Genomic DNA, 24,393 nt, shown 5'->3' on the forward strand with positions numbered 1-24,393 from the left:
ATCCAACCAGGTGAAATGAACAATTTAAAGCCAAATTATCAAATTTCAAATAAAAAATTGCAATAAAATTAAACACGAATATAGTCACTCCACTCCCTCCACTAATACACAAACGTGTACCACGATCACGTCAAAACAAAGCGTCGCGAAGAAGCTACATTTACTTGACACTTCACAGTATCGTCGAGAGGGAAAAATCCCACAAATTACGTTCCGCAGCGCGCTCTGCTCTCAGGTATTTTTTTCAAACTGAATCCCGATTGATGGTGCTGCAACTTACGCTATTTTTCTGACCTAATCGATTTTCATATTGACGCATATGTTGTATCGTGTGGACTTTAAATGAGGTGCAATCCGGTAGTAGAAAATGTGCATTTGTTGATTCACTTCATCAAATTTGCCGAAGTTTGTTGATTCTCTCATTTACCTTGATTTCGTTGCAAAGTATGAGTGCTGATTAGAATATAAATTTAATTTTCTGATACGGCAACATGTGCATGGTTAAACTTGGTTGAATTATCATATTTATAATCACTCTCACCCACATTTTCGATGTGGGGAGGAAGTTAACATAAAATTTGTAGGAGTAAAATGTGAATGACTAAAATTTCGGCGTAGGATGGCCAACATATCCGAACCGAAATTTGTAGCTTAGTGGTAAAATATGTAGGAGTAAAAAAAATTTGTAGTAGTTTTCACCTTGGTTCGGAATTCAGTTCCTCTACCATTATTATTTTGCCTTTCATTTTCATTTTTGCCTATTTTTTTTAATCTTTTTCATATTTTATTAGCATATTGGGATTAAGTTTTTGATGAAGTTTAACAAATTTTAAATTTTATAATGTTTATTGAACTAAGAGATTTAATGATGTTTATTGAGTTAAAAGTTTTAAGGGAAAGTTGTTTTGAGCACATTAATAGTGTAAGGGAATTTAGAGGGCTCGATCTATGTTGTGTACGTGTGTATGTTTTACCTCATCTCGACTTGTTTGTTATTCTTCTAATGTATAATCGGATTATTGCATTTCGTTTATATTATTATTATCTTTTGTAAAGCATTGGGTATCAGATTTTTGTAAATCTTCAATTAATGACGGGAGGTGTTCATGTATCATGCTAGTTAAATTTGGTACATATCCATTATTACTATTTTTTATGGTCACTAAAACTTTCAAAATTTTAATGATCCAGGTAAATACGTGTCACATTGCAAAGCGACTTTGCTGTACCTTCAAGCACTATAGTAAACATGAGTGTGGTAGGTTTTGATGTTGGGAACGAAAGTTGTGTCGTTGCTGTTGCTAGGAAAATAGGTATCAATGCTGTGCTCAACGATGAGCCAAAGCACAAAACTCCTGCTGTTGTATGTTTTGGCAAGAAGCAGCGATTCCTTGGAACAGCTAGTATGATGAATCCAATATACACAATATCACAGATCAAACGTCTTATTGGACGCAAATTTTCGGATGTTGTTTTGCAGAAGGATATCAAATCATTGCCATTTTTAGTCACTGAAGGGCCTGATGGATATCCCTTGATTCATGCTCAATATTTGGGGAAGAATAGGACCTTCACACCTACTCAGCTTTTAGGAATGGTACTTTCTGATTTGAAGATCATTGCAGAAAAGAACTTAAATGCTGCTGTTTTTGACTGCTGCATCGCGATACCTGTTTACTTCACTGATCTGCAGAGAAGAGCTGTTATAGATGCTGCAACCATTGCTGGTTTGAACCCTCTTCATCTCATTCATGAGACAACAGCTACTGCCTTAGCTTATGGTATTTACAAGACTGACTTGCCTGTAAATGAACCAATGAATGTTGCATTTGTTGATGTTGGTCATGCCAGTATGCAAGTATGCATTGCTGCCTTCAAGAAAGGTCAGCTGAAGATATTGGCTCATTCTTATGATCAGTGTTTGGGTGGAAGGGATTTTGATGAAGTGCTTATCCAACATTTTGCTGCAAAATTCAAGGATGAATACAAGATTGATTTTTATCAAAATGCAAGTGCTTGCCTAAGACTGCGTGCTGCTTGTGAGAAGTTGAAGAAGGTCCTTAGTGTAAATGCCGAGGGGTCGTTGAACATCCAGTGTTTTATGGACGAGGACGAAAAGGATGTTATAGGTTTTATGAAGAGAGATAATTTTGAGCAGATTAGTAGTCCAATTTTGGAACGTGTGAGAAAGCCTTTGGAGACGGCTCTTGCTTGTGCCCGACTGACTACCCAGGATATACATTCTGTCGAAGTTGTTGGTTTAGGCTCTCGAGTTCCCATGATCACAAAAATATTGACAGAGTTTTTTGGAAAGGAGCCTAGACGAACAATGGATGCTAGTAAATGTGTGGCGGAAGGCAGTGCTCTGCAATGTGCTATTCTCAGCCCCACACTAAAAGTCCAAAATTTTCAGGTAAATGTTACTCCAGGAATCTAATGCAACATTGATGTATATGCCATTGGGTGATCCACAGCTTTATTCCATCTACTTTGGTTATGTTGATTAGTCAATAATATTTTCTTAGTTTCTTTCATGTGGTATCATTGTACTTGCTGTCATCAACAACTTGTTAAAACGATTTTGGTAATATGGTTTTGTAGGTTCACACATTTATCTTATGCGTTTCATTTTCAAACGGCTGAGTTCACACTGCTTTGTAGAGTTGTGTGATATATTATCAGTTATCACATGGTAATTGGATTGACGTATGTATACTCTTCCCTCGTTTAGGTTACCGAGAGTTTTCCATTTCTCATTGTTTTGGTATGGAAATTACCTCCCCCTGATGATACACCAACTGGAGCAGCTGATAGGTGGCAGAGCTCTGTCTTTTTCCCCCCTGGTAACCCCATGCCATGCCTTAGGGAGTTAACTTTCTATAGATCTGGCACCTTCACGATAGATGTACTGCATTTGGATGGCAGTGAACCTTCGAATATTAGTACTTACACGGTAGCTTTTTGTGCATTCTTTCCATTCACTATTACATGTGTTTCCCTTACTTAACATATGGCATATCCTCTTACTGGCCTCTGCAGATTGAACCTTTCCTGTCCACAAAAGGTGAAAAGGTAAAGTTGAAGGTCAAAGTGCATCTGAATCTTCATGGCGTTGTCTCGATCGAGGCTACAATGGTGAGCTTTTGTTGTGAAGCTCACTTGATCCTTATGTATCTAATGATCTCACAAGCTCATAAATTTCTTAGATTTTGTGCTGTGTACCATACTATTGTGCTTTCTTTTACTTGCATTTATATTCTTATGCTCATTGCCGATCCATCATTGAGTACTGAGAATGGCATGTTTATTGCGCCAATAAAGATAAATATTCTGGTAGGAACTGGAGTAAATTTAAGTGAGTTTATTTTGGGATATGAACAGTTCATTGGTCTACTGCAATAGTTAATCTTAAGGTTATTCCTGCTATTTAGTTCCTGTTGGGAAGAGATTGAAATTTTAGTTCCTGCTATTTAGTTCCTATTTAGTTCCTGTTGCGCCAATAAAGATAAATATTCTGGTAGGAACTGGAGTAAATTTAAGTGAGTTTATTTTGGGATATGAACAGTTCATTGGTCTACTGCAATAGTTAATCTTAAGGTTATTCCTGCTATTTAGTTCCTGTTGGGAAGAGATTGAAATTTTAGTTCCTGCTATTTAGTTCCTATTTAGTTCCTGTTGCGCCAATAAAGATAAATATTCTGATAGGAACTGGAGTAAATTTAAGTGAGTTTATTTTGGGATATGAACAGTTCATTGGTCTACTGCGATAGTTAATCTTAAGGTTATTCCTGCTATTTAGTTCCTGTTGGGAAGAGTCTGAAATTTTAATTTGCCTACCTTGCTGCAGCTCGTATGGGTTTATTTGGTAGAGCTTGAGTAGGAGTTGAGTCATTATGTAATCTTCTTTGGTTATGATTTTATTGGTTGCTGACCTGTTCTTCATATTCTGTCCATCTGATATTCCTTCTGCTTGGTGCGGTGAACGTGGATCGAGCACAGAGCATGGAAGCTAGGCTCGAAGGATTAGAAAAGGCTATGGAGGATCATGCTGCTCACACTTCAGCTAGGCTCGAAGGATTAGCGAAGGAGGAACAGGCTGCTTGCACTTCAGCTAGGCTCGAAGGATTAGCGATGGCAATTGAGGATCAGGCCGCTCGCACCTCAGCTATGCTTGAAAGATTAGCGATGGCGATGGAGGATCGGGCCGCTCGCACTTCAGCGATCGAGGCAAAGTTCGACAATCTGGCAGCCACTCAAAAATTCCAGCTCGACCTAATCATGCAACATTTTACTGCCTTGGGCAGCCACATAGGTCTCGAGGAGTCAACATCCTGTGCAGCAGCTGAGGAATCCACAACTCTGCCACACCAACAAACGATGGACCTTCCTACGTTTGATGGCAGCGACGTGCTCGCATGGCTAGCTAGTGCAGATCAGTATTTTCTAGTCCAGAAGACGCCAATGGAGAAGCGGGTCGAGCTTGCCTCGACCGTACTCTCCGGCCCCGCGATGTCTTGGATCCAGTTCCTCCAATGCCGCAGCCCTGACCTCACGTGGGATCAGTTTTCTGACGAGCTTCTCATTCGTTTTGGGTCTGATCTGACCTTAGACGAGTACGAGGCGCTGCCTACCCCGTCCCAAGAAGGGTCTCTCGACGACTATATTGCGGAATTCGAAGTATGCCTCGCTCAACTTCCGGAGCTCACTGAGAAGCAATATCTTGGATTATTTCTAAGGGGGCTGAAGCCCAACATCCGTATGCAGATACAAGATCCCACCATCACCACCTATGCAGATGCTTTCCAAATGGCGAAGCATATTGAGGAGTTCAATCGACGTAGGCCAGCTTGCCTCTAAAAATGAATATATAGTAGAGTTTGAATAGGAGTGGAGTTCTACTATTTCTTGTGCTCATGGATAGTTTAAAACTGAACCTTTTTACTTGTTTTTTTTTTTGGAAACATGGTGTGATTTAATTTCATATGAGCGTATGATACTTTATATGGGTAGTATGTGTGCTAGCTACTGAATGTATTCTCTTTATCTATCATTAATAGTCTCATTTTAATTCGGCACTGAGTTTTATAAAAATTGTTGACACTATGTGCATGAGATGTCAGGCCAAGAGAGTGACTCGCCCCAGCTTGTATGTCATTCTTCTAATGTATACTGCTGGCAGATCTGATTATTATAATTTTTAGTTTAATGATTACATGGAAGTGTTATATTGCTGATTATTGTAATTTTTAGTTTAACGATGACATGGGAGTGTTATATTGCTAACTCAATACTTAATTGTTAACTACAACTAAATAATAGCCATTAGATATTCAAATTAAAGGCCTAGAATAGATCATCAATCCCGAAATGTCAATACTCAATACGATCAACAAAAAATGTCAATAAGTGTATCAAGGTCAATTTACAACAAATTAGTTGTAACTAGCTTTTGAAAAATATCTCATAACTTTAAAATATATATAACTTTCTCAATTTAAATTATTTTTTCGCACAACATTTATCAAATTAAAGATAATTTTATAAGGATTCTGACGAGCACTTGCATATGTTCCGACGTCAAAATTTGAAAAAAAATTCAAAAATTTTAAATTTTTTCATACAGCAGAAATGTCAACATAGTATATAAAATATGTCAATATAATACATGTAGAATGTCAATATAAGCAATGTGTTAACATTTTCAAAGCATTGTGTTGACATTCTCAAAGCATTGTGTTGATATTTTGAAACACTATATTGACATTTTCATCCAAAACCCTAAGTTGATAGTTTTTTTTTATCTTTTTTGATTTAATTAATAAAAACGAAAATTACACCTAAAAATTGTAGACCACAAGTTTTTTAAAATCTTATAGTCTTAAATTAGTTGCAGTTAGCAATTAAATGATGAGTTAGTGATTGATCACTTTGTAATAATTATATATATATTGGAATTATTTTTTGTTGTTATTAGATGGGTGTTCGGTATTTGGAAAAAAATCGATTAGTGAATGGAAAGGGTCCATGGAATCATGGTAGTTAAGGCTTTGCATGTTATTGATGGTGGTAACTGGTAATTCAAATCTTAAAATACCAATTTTCCCGCCGTTTTTTTGGAGCGAGTAGATTGGTTTGGGCTGTGCTTCTGGGCCTACATTGTTTGGGCTGACAGCAGCCAGCCGGCCCATTTCAACAGACGTGTGGCTGTCAAATTTTGTTCTAGCTATTACGGTGTGATTCGACTAATTGATTTTATTTTACTAACATTCAATGGGCTCAAATTTTACAGTATTACATTTTATTTTGTTGAAATAGAAAAACAAAAATGTAATTAGTAGCTTTTAATTAATTAATTTAATATTTATCCAGCCTATATATAAGGTACTCCATATTATTGTAAGTTTCTAGTCAACTTTTATTAAAATTAGTATCACACCCGTGCTATGCACGGTCCACTTTGTTCTCTTCAAATATGAAATATTTTTTGAAATAATAAATTATATGAGGTCTAAAATTATAGTGTATTTAATAATAAATTTAAATAATACATTTGATTAAATTAGTGAATTTTGTTACAATTTGTGTCACAAATTTGAGATGAGAAAGTTTTATTATATAATGATAATATTGAAAACTGTACATAAATATTGAAAGACACACATATGGATATAGCAAGTTTGAAAAAAAAAATCTAGGTACATTTCCATATTTTTAATAAATATGACCACAGGGGTGTGATCTGTCGCTAACTTTTGTTAAGTTGCTAACTTGCTAACTCATCAATGCAATGTATTAAAAATGTCAACACGATGATACTGAATTGTCAACATAAACTTAAGTTGATAATTTAATACATTATGTTGACATTGATATTTAAATGTCAACACAGTTTATTAAAATGTCAACACAAATATGTTTCGACATTTTAACGTGATCATGTTGAGATTCAACTAAAATATAAATATGTGGAAAATAATATTGTACATTTGTAAAATGGAAAAATGACTCTGACCGTGAGACTAAAAAATAAAACAAATTTACATCACACAAAATAAAAAAACCTAAAGAATGTATAATTACCACTTCTCATAATGAGATTTAAGATTTTGTTTATCAAAAGCTATAATTTAAGATTGCACTGGTGAGACACTTCCTAGTCAAGCTTCATTTTATTGCAATATAGTGACCCTATACACTAAAAACTCAAACCTTGAAACCTAAATCCTAAACCCTTAACTTTAAAATATATTCATCATGACCAACAAATGATCCATATATCAATAAAATTCTCCATTGGTCCCAGTTCAATTTTAATTTGTTGATCACTTATTCTATTTTGGGGGTTTAAATCTGTATTTGATATCTTACATTGATAATCCTTACTGATACAATAATGTAAATATTGTGCCACTAAAGTTGCAAGTCAACCAACATTTAGTTCACTTTTACTGTTCAAATAAAACATTGGAATTCAATTTTACTGTAATAGGAAAATAGCTCAAAACATGTACTATATTATATAAATATTTAAATACCACTATTCCCATTACATTATTGATTATGCGTTGTATTATTTAAATACCATTATTTTCATTAATCTCATCGATTCCATAAATTAAAAATTAAATTGGCACTCATTAATATTATTAGTTGTGAATCAATCAACAATTCACCTATTAATTTCATTAATTTTGTGTATCTAATTTTATAACAGTTTTTAAATATCATATTTATGTTAAACGGCTAAGATAACTCCTTAATAATTCTTTCAAGCCCATGATATATATCCAACTACAACAACTTCATAAAGTAAATAATTTAACATAATTTGTTTATTAATTGTATTTATATATTAAATATACTAAAAATTGAATACAAATTTCACTATCTTTAAAATAAAAATACATGAAATATATTATTAATATATAAAAATTACATAAAATACACCACAATACTAATACTATAAAATAGCTAGCATTATTATAAATATCATGTCATATGGAGTATTATATAGTTTTCTTGTTCTTTTAAGATCTTGGATAATCACAAAAAATTGAAGATTAAAAAGATAAAAATTTAATCTAATTTTACAATAATGTAGATATCAACCAAAATCAAATGCGTAGAAAAATTATACCACTATTATTTATAATATGCATTTAAATTAACCACAATGGCATTTTTGTTAATTTTCCCAAACAATAATTAAAATTATAAATTAATTAAATAAAATAAAAACCAATGCTATACATGACACATTGTATTTATTCTAAAATGTAGTACTCCACATGACATTAAAAATAATTATGCACCGGAAAAAATCACTTATTAAATAAACTCATGAATATTAATTAAAATATTTTGGATACCTAACAAAAATTGTAAACACATAAAAAATATAATATTCTTTTTTGCTTTTAATTAATTGATAACTAAATATGTCTTTATTTGTAAGTTAATCACTAATCCATCAATAGTATACTCCTACAATTTTGTACCTAAAATACGTAATACTAAAAAACTATCATCAACCCAATTTTTAGTCATCTACACTATAAGATAAAACTCATTATGATGTTGGACTTGAGAACAAAAATATTTAAGCTCGAAGAAACTTATTTGTTCATTTATCCTCCAACAATAAACAACCTAATGATATAATACAATCTCTAGGGTTAGAATAATAAGAAATCAACGCCCCTACATTCTTCCCGCTTTTATCTCTTCCTCCTTCATCTATGCTTCCTTCACATTGCTTTTGTAGCACTCAGATAAACAAAGCTTGGTTTATGTGCTGACCTCATCGGCCTGGTGAACGTGGTAATTGTCACAATTACATTGGAATTTATAGAAGATTGTTATAGCTTTTGGTATTCTTTCCACAGTGACTTTTAGTATGTCCACTATTGAAACTTAAATCAATTGTAGTAGTAATTGTTTAGACCTTTCAAATAATGTCGATTGATTAAATTGACCTTCTAAATAATGTAACGTTAGCTTAATTAAGATTATGATAATTTTCTGAAACGGCCAGTTAAGATGGAGAAATTTATTAACAAAAACTAATTCTATTAAATTTTTATTTTTTAAATTAAAATGATAGTTTTGTAAATAACACCAAAACTGCTCTTTTATATATGTATAGACGTAGTCATTAATGAATATTCCCTTTCTCTCCTTCTTTAGTCAACATTTCTTCTTCACAGTTTCTTCTTCCTCCTCTAATGAAGATTTCTCCATTCCAATTCAAATCTTGATTTTCAACATATTTCATGTATATTTATTTTGTTGTCCTTGATTAACTTTTATTTTGAATTAGTTCATTAACAGTAACCTGCCCTTAGTAGAATGGAAAAGTAAATACCACGTCTCGGAAAATAGCGCATGTCTTGGTGCAGTATAAGTTTTAGTAAAAGTTAGTGTTTGGTTTGTGTGAATTTAAATGAAACTATAGGATAAAGAAAAACGTCTTATCAAGAGCAACTCCAAGGGAGAGGGTAAATGGAAAGGTAAAGAGAAATAACTATCATTTTTATCTATTCTTCATAAAATTTCATGCTCCAAGGGAAATGGTATTTGAGGAGGTATTATACCTTCTTTTATTTTGAAGTTACCTCTTCTTGATAGAAAAGGTATAAAGTTAGTTATTTTATTTGCTTTTTGAATTTACCTTCTTTCCTTGGAGTCCATTACTTTTTAAGAAGGTATAATAACCTTTTTGAGGAGGTAAATGAGAAATATACCTTCTCAATATACCTTTCCCCAGAGCAACTCCAAGGGAGAGGGTAAATGGAGAGGTAAAGAGAAATAACTACCATTTTTACCTCTTCTTCATAAAATTTCATGCTCCAAGGGAAAGGGTATTTGAGGAGGTATTATACCTTCTTTTATTTTGAGGAGGTATCTTTACCTCTTCTTGATAGAAAAGGTATAAAGTTAGTTATTTTATTTGCTTTTTGAATTTACCTTCTTTCCTTGGAGTCCATTACTTTTTAAGAAGGTATAATAACCTTTTTGAGGAGGTAAATGAGAAATATACCTTCTCAATATACCTTTCCCCCTTGGAGATGCTCTAATAGTGGTTTTTTCGTCAATCTGTTAAAATGTCTTTTGAATAGTGGATATGGATATTATAAATTATTATGTGTCACCAAACACATGTTTCATGCATTAAAAGATACTGTATAGATAAGATGAAGTTCGAATAGTTATGAATAGGCAAAACACAATTCTAAGTCCTTGTACTTTAATTGTTTATTTCAGTAGGTCCTTATATAATTTTTTTGTTTTAGTAAATCCTTGTACTTTTATATTTGATATATTCTAATCTTTATTTAACCATTAACTTTTCCATTATAAAATAACACATTATATATTAATTATTTAAATATATTCCACCTAATACAGTATCTTTTATTTATGTTAGGTTCATAATTTCCAACTAGGATATTAGGTGGAATATATTTAAATAATTAATATATAATGTGTTATTTTATAACGGAAAAGTTAATGATTAAATACGGATTATAATATATCAAATATAAAAGTACAAGGACTTACTAAAACAAAAAAAATGTATAAGGACCTACTGAAATAAATAATTAAAGTACAAGGACTTAGAGATGTGTTTTGCCTTATGAATACAACTTAGGCTATATAAATGTTTATGGGGCATAACTTGTGTGGATATTACATATAAATGTAATTTCAAGGATACATTACATATTATATTGCTGACTTTTTAAGTCGCTAACTCATCACACAATGTATTATAAATATTAATACAATGACATTAAAATGTTAACACAATATATTGAAATGTCAAAAAAATTATATGTTGATATTTTGATATTATTGTATTAACATTTTTAATACTCAACCTAAATGAGTTAGTAGAGCTAGTAACTTATATGTTGAGTTAGTAGAGCCAGTAACTTAAAAAGTTTGTAACTGATTATGCACCTTTAATTTCGACTATCGTATTGATATTCCAATCGTCATATTTTTTTTTAAGAAAAATTTGTTCCAACAAAAAAAATTAACGATATAATACATACTCCAACATAGATTACTAAACTAGTCCATTAGAAAATAAACAATATTTTAAACGAAAAAGTGATTGGATGCATTGTTGGTGAAAAAAAAAAATCCTAAAATAGAATTGAATTAGTCTATAGACATTTTAAAATGACAAATAGTATGATCAATTTTAAGTGAAAATATGAAGTTAAAAAATACTCGAACAGTCAAACGTGTGGCACGATTACGCTTAGTTACGACGCAGAAGCCCAAACGACGTTCGTTTTATAGAAGTGTGTATTTTTCATTCTCACTCTCATTCTCACTCACAGTATCGACGAAAGAGTAAAATTCCACAAATTAGTTCGGCGGCGCGCTCGACTGCTCTCAGGTAGTATACTACTGTTATCTCTTACTGAATATCCATTGATGGTGCTGCAGCTTACGTTGTTTTCCAGACCTAATCGCTGCACCGATTGATTCTCCTATTGTTTGATTGACGCATATGTTGTGCTGTGTGGACTTTAAATGAATGCAAATGTATTATAAATATTAATACAATGACATTAAAATGTTAACACAATATATTGAAATGTCAAAAAAATTATATGTTGATATTTTGATATTATTGTATTAACATTTTTAATACTCAACCTAAATGAGTTAGTAGAGCTAGTAACTTATATGTTGAGTTAGTAGAGCCAGTAACTTAAAAAGTTTGTAACTGATTATGCACCTTTAATTTCGACTATCGTATTGATATTCCAATCGTCATATTTTTTTTTAAGAAAAATTTGTTCCAACAAAAAAAATTAACGATATAATACATACTCCAACATAGATTACTAAACTAGTCCATTAGAAAATAAACAATATTTTAAACGAAAAAGTGATTGGATGCATTGTTGGTGAAAAAAAAAAATCCTAAAATAGAATTGAATTAGTCTATAGACATTTTAAAATGACAAATAGTATGATCAATTTTAAGTGAAAATATGAAGTTAAAAAATACTCGAACAGTCAAACGTGTGGCACGATTACGCTTAGTTACGACGCAGAAGCCCAAACGACGTTCGTTTTATAGAAGTGTGTATTTTTCATTCTCACTCTCATTCTCACTCACAGTATCGACGAAAGAGTAAAATTCCACAAATTAGTTCGGCGGCGCGCTCGACTGCTCTCAGGTAGTATACTACTGTTATCTCTTACTGAATATCCATTGATGGTGCTGCAGCTTACGTTGTTTTCCAGACCTAATCGCTGCACCGATTGATTCTCCTATTGTTTGATTGACGCATATGTTGTGCTGTGTGGACTTTAAATGAATGCAATTCGGTGGTAGAAATGTGCATTTGTTGATTCACTCCATCAAATTTTGACCAAGTTTGTGTATTCGCTTGGACATTATCTTTCATTTACTTTGAGTTCGTTGCAAAGTATGAGCATATGGATTTAGTTTTCTGATACCGCAATATGTGCATGAGATGTTGATCGGCCCAAAGAGTGGAAGAGAATTTAGTTTGATATTTCGGCGTAGGATGGCAGGCCAACATTACGAAACAAAATTTTGTGGCTTGCTCTTCACGTTCGATCGATTCATCCAACATTATTATTTTGCCTTTTATTTTCAATTTTCCCGATATATTGGTTTAATAAATTTTTTTGCACTTCTTCTTTATTAGCATATTGAATTTATGTTTTGAATGAAGTTTAACTAATACGGAGTATTAAATTTTATGATAGTTTATTTAGTTAAAAGTTTTAAGAAAAGTTGTTGTGAATTACGAGGGCTTGATCTCTGTTGTAAATGCCTTCACTCGTCTTGGCTTTTTTGTTATTCTTCTAATGTATACTGTTCACAGATCGGATTCTTGCACTTCATGTATATTATTACTATTTATCAGATTTTTGCAAATCTTCAAATTAATGAAGGGAGGTGTTCATGGAATCATGCTAGTTATACATATCCATTATTGTTTTTTAGGTGGTCATAAGAAATTTCAAAATTTTAATGATCCAGGATTCCAGGTAAATACGTGTCACGTTGCAGAGCGACTTTGCTGCACTACAGTAAACATGAGTGTGGTAGGTTTTGGTGTTGGGAACGAAAGTGGTGTTGTTGCTGTTGCAAGACAAATAGGTATCAATGGTGTGCTCAACGATGAGCCCAAGCTTGAAACTCCTGCTGTGGTATGTTTTGGCAAGAAGCAGCGATTCCTTGGAACAGCAGGGGCTGCATCAAGTACGATGAATCCAAAATATACAATATCACAAATCAAACGTTTCATTGGACGCAAATATTCTGATGCAGGGTTGCTGAAGGATTTAAAATCATTGCCATTTCCAGTTACTGAAGGGCCTGATGGACATCCCTTGATTCATGCTCAGTATTTGGGAGAAAATAGGACCTTCACACCTACTCAGCTTTTAGGAATGGTTCTTTCTGATTTGAAGATCATTGCAGAAAAGACCTTAAATTCTGCCGTTGTAGACTGCTGTATTGGGATACCTGTTTACTTCACCGAACTGCAGAGAAGAGCTGTTATAGATGCTGCGACCCTTGCTGGTTTGAACCCTCTTCATCTCATTCATGAGACAAAAGCTACCGCCCTAGCTTATGGTATTAACAAGACCGATTTACCTGAAAACGAACCAATGAATGTTGCATTTGTCGATGTTGGTCATGCCAGTATGCAAGTATGCATTTCTGCCCTCAAGAAAGGTCAGTTGAAGATATTGGCTCATTCTTATGATCAGTGTTTGGGTGGAAGGGATTTTGATGAAGTGCTTTTCCAACATTTTGCTGCGAAATTCAAGGATGAATATGATATTGATGTTTATCGAAATGCAAGAGCTTGTCTAAGATTGCGTGCTGCTTGTGAGAAGTTGAAGAAGGTCCTTAGTGAAAATGCTGAGGCATCCTTGAACATCGAGTGTTTAATGGACGAGAAGGATGTTTTAGGTTTTATTAAGAGAGATGAATTTGAGCAAATTAGTATTCCAATTTTGGAACGTGTGAGAAAGCCATTGGAGAAGGCTCTTGCTGGTGCTGGACTGACTACCCAGGATATACATTCTATTGAGGTGTTGGTTCAGGCTCTCGAGTTCCAGCGATAATCAAAATATTGACCGAGTTTTTTGGAAAGGAGCCTAGACAAACTATGAATGCTAGTCAATGTGTGGCGGAAGGCAGTGCTCTGCAATGTGCTATTCTCAGCCCAACATTTCAAGTTCAAGAGTTTCAGGTAAGTGTTACTCCAGGAATCTGTTCACTAGTATGACCACAGTTTTCAGTTTTGAGTGCTTTATTATATCTGCAGGTAATAATAGGTATATAATTTTTATTATAATGCAACATTGATGTATATGCAATTGTGTGATCCACAACCTTATTTCATCTACTTTGGTTATGTTGATTTCTCAAGAATATTTCCTTAGTCCTGTTTTGTGTAGCTGTAATTGTACTTGTTATCACCAACTTGTTTAAACAATTTTTTAATACCGCGGTTTTGTAGTGTCTACGCATTTATCTTATGCACTTCAAACAACTGCTTTCATACTAGTTTTGTAGAGTGGGTGATCTTTAGAAAATTATTAGTACATGATAATTCGACCGACTTATGTATGCTTTTCCCTCGTGTAGGTTATTGAGAGTTTTCCATTTCCCATTTATTTATCATGGAATATGCCTGCCCCTGATGATACACAAACTGGAGCAGCTGATTTGCACAAGAACGTTCTCGTATTTCACCCCGGTAACTGCATGCCAAGTGTTAAGGCACTGACTTTCTACAGATCTGGCACCTTCACTCTAGATGTACACTATATTGACGACAGTGAACCTCCGAATATTAGTACTTACATGGTAGCTTGTTGTGCATTCTTTCCTGTCACTATTACATATGCTTCCCTTACTTTACACATGACCTTTTCTTGTACTGGGCTCTGCAGATCGGACCTTTCCAGTCCACAAATGGTAAAAGGGCAAAGTTGAAGCTCAAAGTGCGTTTGAATATTCATGGAATTGCCTCGATCGAGTCTGCAATGGTAAGCTTTCAGTGTGAAGCTCACTAATCCTTCTTTATCTATTGAGTTGCATGTTATGGTTTACAATTATAATTTATAAATATTATAATAGGAACTGAAGCAAATTTAAGTGAGTTTATTTGGGATATGTGCAGTTTCATTGGTCTACTTTGATGATTAATCTTAAGGTTATCCCGGCTATTTAATTCGTGTGGGGAAGAGATTGTTACTATCTTTACGACTTTACCCTCGAAATTTTATTTGGCATACCTGGCTGCAGATCAAAGACGGGGGAATGTGAAAGTTCCAGTTGTGAAAGTGCCAGCTAAAGAGGGGACCAAGATGAAAACAGATGATGTTCATCCCAGTAGTTCTGAAACTGATGTCAATATGCAAGACGCTAAGACGGATGGCCCTGGAGCTGAAAATGGTGTCCTAGAATCAGGAGATAAGAAATCTCAGATGGAAATGGATAAGGTTAGCTTTAAATGACAATTTATGTTGTGATGATGAGATGATTATCCTTGCTGATTTTGGTGCAGATTAGGAGTAGTTATCTTTTGTTATGATTTTATTAGTTGTTGATTTGCTTAAAGAGTCTTGTTATTGGTGTAGTCTTAGAAATAGGTTTATTTGGTAGAGCTTGAGTAGGAGCTGAGTTACAATGTAATCTTTGGTTTTGATTTTATTGGCTGCTGATCTGTTCTTTATATTCTGTCCGTGTGATATTCCTTCTTTTTGGTGCGGTGAACGTGGATCGAACACAGAACACGGAAGCTAGGCTCGAAGGATTAGAGAGGGCAATGGAGGATCAGGCTGCTCGCACTTCAGCGATCGAGGCAAAGTTCGACCTAATTAATAAACAAATTGCTGCCTTGGGCAGCCGCATAGGTTTCAAAGAGTCAACAGCAGCTGAGGAATCGGCAACTCTGCCACATCAACAAACGATAGACCTTCCTAAGTTTGATGGTAGCAACGCGCTCCCATGGCTCGCTAGTGCAGATCACTATTTTCTAGTCCACAAGACACCAATGGAGAAACGCGTCGAGCTTGCCTTGACCGCACTCTCCGGCCCCGTGATGTCTTGGATCCAGTTACTCCTCCGCCGCAGCCCTGACCTCACGTGGGACCAGTTTACCGACGAGCTTCTCATTCGTTTTGGGTCCGAACCAACTTTAGACGGGTACGAGTCGCTGCGTACCACATCGCAAGAAGGGGCTCTCGACGACTATATTGCCGAATTCGAAGGTCGCCTCGCTCAACTTCCGGAACTCACCGAGAAGCAATATCTTGGATTTTTTCTAGGGGGATTGAATCCCCAGATCCGTATGCAGATTCGTGATCCAACCACCGTCACCACCTATACAGCTGCACTGAAAATGGCCAAGCATATTGATTCTGTCTTCAAGTGTATGCCGAATGAGGAGTGCAAGCGACGTAAGGTAGCCGATCTTGCAGAAATTACACATGGAGGTCTCGCTTCCTCTGATATGCAGAAAGCTATCAAGGAGGAGTTTGAGATGGCATTGCAGGATTGTGTTATGGAAGAAACTAAAGATAAAAAGAATGCTATTCAGGCTTATATTTATGACATGCGGAACAAGGTATGCATGAAAATATGGGCCTTTGCTGACAGCCACAACCTCTTGATACTAACCATTCTTTCTGACTGCAGCTTCATGATAAATATCACGAGTTCGTGATAGAATCAGATAGAGAGCAGCTTATTTCTAGACTCCAGGAGGTGGAAGACTGGTTGTATGAGGATGGCGAGGACGAAACAAAAGGAGTTTATATTGCTAAGCTGGATGAGCTCAAGAAGGTGGATTTCGTGTTTTCATCTCTTCTTTCCTCTTTTTTCCCATGTCTAAAAGATGATAATGACAAATTTCGGTTTTCCCCTCCTTTAGCAAGGTGATCCCATTGAGGAGCGCTTCAAGGAGCATTCGACGAGAGTTTCTGTGATCGACCATTTTATCTATTGCATCAACAGTTACAGGGAAGCAGCAATGTCGAACGATTCCAAGTTTGATCACATTGACCTGGCCGTGAGACAAAAGGTGTGTTTCCCTACTCCACGTTGCTTATTCGGAAACAGTACTTCGAACACCACTTGAGTCCGTCTTGTTATAACTCTTCAGGTTTTAAATGAATGTGTTGAAGCTGAAGCTTGGCTTAGAGAGAAGCAGCTGCACCAGGATACACTCCCAAAGTACACGCCTCCCGTTCTCTTGTCAGCTGACATTAGGAAGAAGGCTGAATCTCTCGACAGGTTTATCTTTGACAGATACATTAAATTTATTAGATGGTGGTCGTTATAGTTTCTCAAGAAAAACGATATGCTTTGACAGGTTCTGTAGGCCGATAATGACGAAGCCAAAGCCAAAGCCAAAGCCAAAGCCAGCGGCAAAACCATCCACCCGCTGGTGTTGAATATCCTCAAGGAACAGAGAATGGCAGCGTGCATCGGAAACGAAGAAGCTCAACCTGCCACAGGGCCCATGGGAACAGATAAACCCGAGAGCGAACCAATCTCAGCATGCATAAATATAGCTTTGTTTCAGCAGTTTTGGGTATATATAATCAGTTGGTGATGAATTATATTACTTTGTGTATCTAATTTTTGTTTTTGTTTTACAATATCTTGGAGTTGCCTCTCGTTTTTATTTTATGCATCTAATTTCATCTGTATTTTTCTGAAGAGTTTTATCTTTTGAGGAATATCATTAATGCGCGTGCCTATGGTGATTGATTCGGAATCCCGACTTATTGATTGGATTGGTAAATTAGTTACTAACAAAATGAGGGTAAAGTATAAAGGAAGTGTGTTAAGAAAATGTGAAGCATTCGTTGCTTTGTGTGACTCTCTAAAATGGCAAGGTGTGCATTGCTTTGTGTACTAAGAGATGTCATTTTAATGGTCGATATGCCATATGTATGTTATAAAAATATCTTTAATGTTAGTGTGTTTTGTAAATAGTGAAAGAGTTTGGCTTTGTTGTATTTTTAGAGAACTTATTAGTACTAGACTACTAGTAGTTAATTTAGAAAAAGTGGACCATGTTTTAATATGGATATTATAAAAGTAGCACGTTCATCTACAATATCTTCAATTCCAAGAGTTTTAATAAAAGTTAGGTAGCATGTTTTTTTAGTGGAGATAGGGTTTCACTTTGTTATCTTTTATGTTAATTAATGTAGAAAACGATAGATCATGTTCGACCTTTTTATACAAGCATGGTTAAAAAAGAAAATCACAAAGCATGGATTGTTTTGTGTGATGCCCTAAATGATAAGATGTGTTTGTTTATATACGGCTAAAGATATCACTCGAATGACTGATATGGATATTATAAAAATAACACGTGTCATCTGCAACATCTTCAATGTCACGAGTTTTAATAGAAGTAGGTAGCTTGTTTTTTGTGATTAGAGATAGACTTTCACTTAGTTATCTTTTATGTTAATTAATGTCGAAAATAATAGATCATGTTTGACCTTTTATACAAGCGTGTCTAAAAATGATAATCACAAAGAATGAATTGTTCCGTGTGACGTCCTAAAATTGCAAGATGTGTTTGTTTATATACGGCTAAAGGTACCATTTGAATGGTAACTATGAACATTTAAAAATAATACTTCTCATCTACAGCATATTAAATTCATTGAAATATAGTACGAAACTCAAGATAATTTTAAAAAGTTCAGATAATTTACAATCACAACCTATCCAATAAATAATCGATTAGAAACTTAATAATAAAAATAAGACTTCCTTCCGTTTATCATAGTCAAATAATTTATCACAGTACTAGTAGAATTTAAGTTAAAATAGTGTATTTTTTTATAGCAAAAAACATGAAGCACGTTTTACACGAGTGACCTAAAACCCAATTTGTTCAAAAAAGCCCAAAAATATAGCCCAGCAACAGTCAATTTTTCAATTATATGCATTTTTAAAAGATAAAAAAAAATGGATGATTCTAGAAGCGGCAAAGTACCTTGTAGGCGAATCTCGCAGCACTGGACATTTTTGTTTTTTCTTTTAATTGTGAATAAATATTTACTTTGGACATCTCCACACAATGACGCAAACCCTCAATTCTTCTTCTATGTTTTGTTAGATATTTATTTTCCATTTTTATTCTCTCTCTCACACCAGCGTAGAAACAGAGAATCCCACAAATTCCTCTCCGCGGCGCGGTCGATCTGCTCTCAGGTACTTTTTCTTATGGAATCACGATTGCTGATGCTGCAACGCACCTTAATTTTCAGATCTAATTGTTGCATCGGTTTGCTTTTCGTTGACGCATATGTAGTGTTGTGTGGACTTTTATATGGATGGAATCGGGTAGTGGAAATGTGTATATATGGATTCACTTCACTGGATTTGATGCAGCTCGAGTTTTTCCTAGGTCAAATTCGTTTGCTGCGGTGTTGTTTTAGTTCGATTTGTAACGAATCATTGTTTTTGAGGCACTGGAGCTTGAGAATGTCTTCGTTTTCTGATTGGCACTGAGTTGGATGCAAGTGGACTTATAATTCGATTTCTATTTGTAATTTTTTTTGTCATTCTTCTAATGTTTACTGTTGGTGGATCGGATTATTTCAATTCTTTTATACTTGGATTATTGCAATTTTTTAGATTAGTTAGTACATCTTTATTGCAGTAGTAATTATTTTTGGTTGTTATTCGTTGGGTATTGGGTTTTTGCAAATTTTTCGATTAATGAATGAAAAGGGCTGATGGATCATGGTGCTGGTGCATACATATTGTTGAATTAATGGTGGTAACTTGAAATCTTAAAATGCTAATGATACAGGTAAATACCTGTCACCTTCCAAAGAAGGGACTTAGCAGCAAACATGAGTGTGGTAGGTTTTGATGTTGGCAATGAAAGTGGTGTTGTTGCTGTTGCAAGGCAAAGAGGGATTGATGTTGTGCTCAACGATGAGTCCAAGCGCGAGACTCCTGCTATCGTATGTTTTGGCGAGAAGCAGCGATTCCTTGGAACAGCAGGGGCTGCATCAAGTATGATGAATCCAAAAAATACGATATCACAGATAAAACGTTTTATTGGACGTAAATTTTCAGATCCTGAACTGCAGAAGGATATCAAATCATTGCCATTTTCAGTCACTGAAGGGCCTGATGGATATCCCTTGATTAATGCTCAGTATTTGGGAGAAAATAGGACCTTCACACCTACTCAGCTTTTAGGAATGGTTCTTTCTGATTTGAAGATCATTGCAGAAAAGAACTTAAATTCTGCCGTTGTGGACTGCTGCATCGGGATACCTGTTTACTTCACTGACCTGCAGAGAAGAGCTGTTATAGATGCTGCAACTATTGCTGGTTTGCATCCTCTTCATCTCATTCATGAGACAACAGCTACCGCATTAGCTTATGGTATTTACAAGACTGATTTACCTGAAAATGAACCAATGAATGTTGCATTTGTCGATGTTGGTCATGCCAGTATGCAAGTATGCATTGCTGCCTTCAAGAAAGGTCAGCTGAAGATATTGGCTCATTCTTATGATCAGTGTTTGGGTGGAAGGGATTTTGATGAGGTTCTTTTCCAACATTTTGCTGCGAAGTTCAAGGATGAATACAAGATTGATGTTTATCAAAATGCAAGGGCTTGCTTGAGATTGCGTGCTGCTTGTGAGAAGCTGAAAAAGATGCTTAGCGCAAATCCTGAGGCACCTCTGAACATCGAGTGCTTGATGGACGAGAAGGATGTCAGAGGTTTTATTAAGAGAGATGAGTTTGAGCAGATTAGTATTCCAATTTTGGAACGTGTGAGAAAGCCTTTGGAGAAGGCTCTTGCTGATGCTGGACTGTCTACTCAGGATATACATTCTGTTGAAGTTGTTGGTTCAGGCTCTCGAGTTCCAGCGATAATCAAAATATTGACGGAGTTTTTTGGAAAGGAGCCTAGACGAACAATGAATGCTAGTGAATGTGTGGCAAAAGGCAGTGCTCTTCAATGTGCTATTCTCAGCCCCACATTCAAAGTTAGAGATTTTCAGGTAAATATATCTCTAGCTATCTGTTTATTACTATAATGAGATATTGAGATGCTATTTTTGTAATTTAGCTGCCTTTGCTTAGTTTACAGAGCTTTATTTTATCTGCTGGTGATATTAGATATAGTTTTTAATGCAACATTGATGTATATGCAATTATGCTTTGGGTGATCCTGCAACTTTATTTCATCTACTTTGGTTATGTTGATCCGTCAAGAATACCTTCTTTATCATCTTTCACATGGTCATCATTGTACTTGGCAACAATTTTGTAATATGCATTTCAAATGTTAAGAGTGCATATTAGCTTTGTAGAATGGGCTATCTTTGGAGAATTATCACATTCTAAATGGACTAACTTATGTATGCTCTTCCCTTGTTTAGGTTAATGAGAGTTTTCCATTTTCCATTGCTTTGTCATGGAAAGGATCTGCATCTGATACACAAAATGGAGCAGCTGATAATCAGCAGAGCACTGTTGTATTCCCCAAGGGTAACCCCATACCAAGTATTAAGGCGTTGACTTTCTACAGATCTGGGACCTTTACTGTAGATGTACAATATGCCGATGCTAGTGAATTACAGACACCTCCAAAGATTAGTACTTACACGGTAGCTTGTTTTTCTTTCTTTCCATTCATTATAGACGTATTTCCCTCACTTAATATGTTGCTTATCTTCTTAATGGGCTCTGCAGATTGGACCTTTCCAGTCCACAAAAGGTGAAAGGGCAAAGTTGAAGGTCAAAGTGCGTCTGAATCTTCATGGCATTGTCTCGGTTGAGTCTGCAGTGGTAAGATTTCAGTGTGAAGCTCACTAGATCCTTCCATATCTATTGATATCACAGGCTTATAAATTTTGTAGATTTTGTTCTGTAAACCAGACTATGTTGCTTTCTTTTACATGCATTTATTTTTTATTGTGAACAGTTTTACTGGTCTACTGTGATAATTAATCTTAAGGTTATCCCTGCTATTCTAGTTCCTGTGAGAAGCGAAAATTTCTTTCTTTACCCTTGAAGTTTTAATTGGCATACTTTGCTGCAGCTCTTAGAAGAGGAAGAGGTGGAAGTTCCAGTTGTGAAAGAGGCAGCTAAAGAGGAGACCAAGATGGAAACAGATGATGCTCATCCCAGCAGCACTGAAACTGATGTCAATATGCAAGATGCTAAGACCGATGGTCCTGGAGCTGAAAATGGTGTCTCGGAATCAGGAGATAAGACATCTCAGATGGAATCCAATAAGGTTAGCTTCTGATGACAATTTTCCTGGTGATGATGAATTGATGATTGAGCATATTTTTCGCAAACCATTAAAGATATTGAGGTTTTTCAATAATTAGAAATTTACATTACTTTGGAAACCATGTCTCAATAAACAAACTTTAAAGATATATATCCAAGTATGGTTGTTTGGAGTTAATTAGTTCATTGTTGATATGTTGATAGGCTGACAGATTCCATTGAGACATCTATGGAAAATCTTTAATTTCTGATTTGCATTCATCTATAACTGTTACTGCTAGCTAGGCACCTTGTAAATGGTTAACATTGGTATCTATCTCTTTATTTATACACAGATGGTTTTAAAGCAATACCCTAACCTGAGGTTTACCCTTGGTTCTATTTTCATTAGGTTGAGGCACCAAAGAAGAAGGTTAAGAAAACTAATGTCCCTGTATCAGAAATTATATATGGAGGTCTCGCTGCTTCTGATGTGCAAAAAGCTGTGGAGAAGGAGTTTGAGATGGCATTGCAGGATCGTGTTATGGAAGAAACAAAAGATAAAAAGAATGCTGTAGAGGCATACGTTTATGACATGCGAAACAAGGTATGCATGAATACTGGCCTTTTGCTGACAACCATAACCTCTTGTACTGACCATTCTTTCTGACTACAGCTTCATGACAAATTACACGAGTTCGTGACAGAATCAGATAGAGAGCAGCTTATTTCTAGACTCCAGGAGGTGGAAGATTGGTTGTACGAGGATGGCGAGGACGAAACAAAAGGAGTTTATATTGCTAAGCTGGATGAGCTCAAGAAGGTGGATTTTGTGTTATCATCTCTTCTTTCCTCCTCTTTTCTCCCATGTCTAAAAGTTGACAATGACAATTTTCGGTTTCCCCTCCTTTAGCAAGGTGATCCCATCGAGGAGCGCTTCAAGGAGCATTCCGAGAGAGGAACTGTGATCAACCAGCTTATTTATTGCATCAACAGTTACAGGGAAGCAGCAATGTCGAACGATTCCAAGTTTGATCACATTGACCTGGCCGAGAAACAAAAGGTGTGTTTCCCTACTCCACGTTGCTTATTCTGAAATCGAACACCACTTGAGTCCGTCTTGTTTTCAGGTTTTGAGTGATTGTGTTGAAGCTGAAGCTTGGCTTAGAGAGAAGCAACAGCACCAGGATACACTCCCAAAGTACACGCCTCCCGTACTCTTGTCTGCTGACGTTAGGAAGAAGGCTGAATCTCTCGACAGGTTTATCTTCTACGGATACAGCATCTTTGATTCGTTCTGAGATTGGTGGTCGTTATAGTTTCTCAAGAAAACACAATATTCTTTGACAGGTCCTGTAGGCCGATCATGATGAAGCCGAAGCCAGCAGCGAAACCATCCACTCCCGAGCCAGCTTCCCCAGCGCCTTCGGGAGGTGAATCTCCTCAAGCAACAGAGAATGGCCAAGCTGGTACCGCAAGTGAAGACCCTCAGCCTGCTGCGGAGCCAATGGAAACAGATAAACCCGAGAGCGGGCCGAGCTCGGCATAAATATGCAGCAGGCATTCTTTATTTTAGCAGTGTTTTGTATCGGCGGATTTTGGGATTTGCTGCAAGAGAAAATGTTTAATACTATATTTAAGTTTGTGAGGAATTATATTATAGGGCTGTTGAGTCTCTGAGTTGCTTCTCATTTTTATTTATGTATCGAATTTTTGCCGTATTTTCGTCCATAGAGCTCTCTCTGTGATGGCGTATATTTTTTTTTTGAAGAATATCCTTAATGGCTTCTCTCATTGCTCTTGTGGCTATGATCGACTTTAATCCCGATTTATTGGCTTTTGTGACTCATAATCCCATTTTAGTAGTGAATTATTTAATTTTGATGATAAAGAGGTGGTTCAAGATATAATGTCACATGTTGATTTTTGAGAAGCAATCGAATGGGAGGTATATTAATCATGACTTTAAACCACAAGTAGCCATTGTATGCCTCTTTGTTTTACTCCCTCAGTTTCATAGTACTCCCTCCGTCCCGGAGTATTAGACTCACTTCCTTTGGGCACATGATTTAAGGAATTGATATTTAAATAGT

The 24,393-nt window shown here is 35.5% G+C and overlaps 2 protein-coding genes and 1 pseudogene across 2 annotated transcripts; all 3 read left to right on the forward strand.

The window, feature by feature from the left end:
* Positions 1-200: 200 nt before the first annotated feature.
* Positions 201-4,857, forward strand: LOC125206479 (heat shock 70 kDa protein 15-like). The gene is made up of 5 exons (XM_048105729.1): positions 201-235; positions 1,192-2,413; positions 2,732-2,953; positions 3,040-3,135; positions 4,000-4,857. The coding sequence occupies exons 2-5, from the start codon at positions 1,250-1,252 to the stop codon at positions 4,855-4,857; spliced, it is 2,340 nt and encodes a 779-aa protein (XP_047961686.1). The 5' UTR covers positions 201-235; positions 1,192-1,249.
* Positions 4,858-13,095: 8,238 nt separating this feature from the next.
* Positions 13,096-17,694, forward strand: LOC125208218 (annotated as a pseudogene).
* Positions 17,695-19,114: 1,420 nt separating this feature from the next.
* LOC125205106 (heat shock 70 kDa protein 15-like) lies at positions 19,115-24,021 on the forward strand. The gene is made up of 10 exons (XM_048103922.1): positions 19,115-19,264; positions 19,869-21,081; positions 21,463-21,690; positions 21,776-21,871; positions 22,125-22,322; positions 22,713-22,907; positions 22,977-23,123; positions 23,214-23,363; positions 23,431-23,561; positions 23,651-24,021. Exons 2-10 carry the CDS (start codon positions 19,912-19,914, stop codon positions 23,847-23,849), a joined length of 2,514 nt encoding a protein of 837 aa, XP_047959879.1. The 5' UTR covers positions 19,115-19,264; positions 19,869-19,911; the 3' UTR covers positions 23,850-24,021.
* The last annotated feature ends 372 nt before the right edge of the window (positions 24,022-24,393 follow it).

The sequence above is a fragment of the Salvia hispanica genome, chromosome 2 (assembly GCF_023119035.1).
Source record: "Salvia hispanica cultivar TCC Black 2014 chromosome 2, UniMelb_Shisp_WGS_1.0, whole genome shotgun sequence".
NCBI classification, from domain to species: Eukaryota; Viridiplantae; Streptophyta; class Magnoliopsida; order Lamiales; family Lamiaceae; genus Salvia; species Salvia hispanica.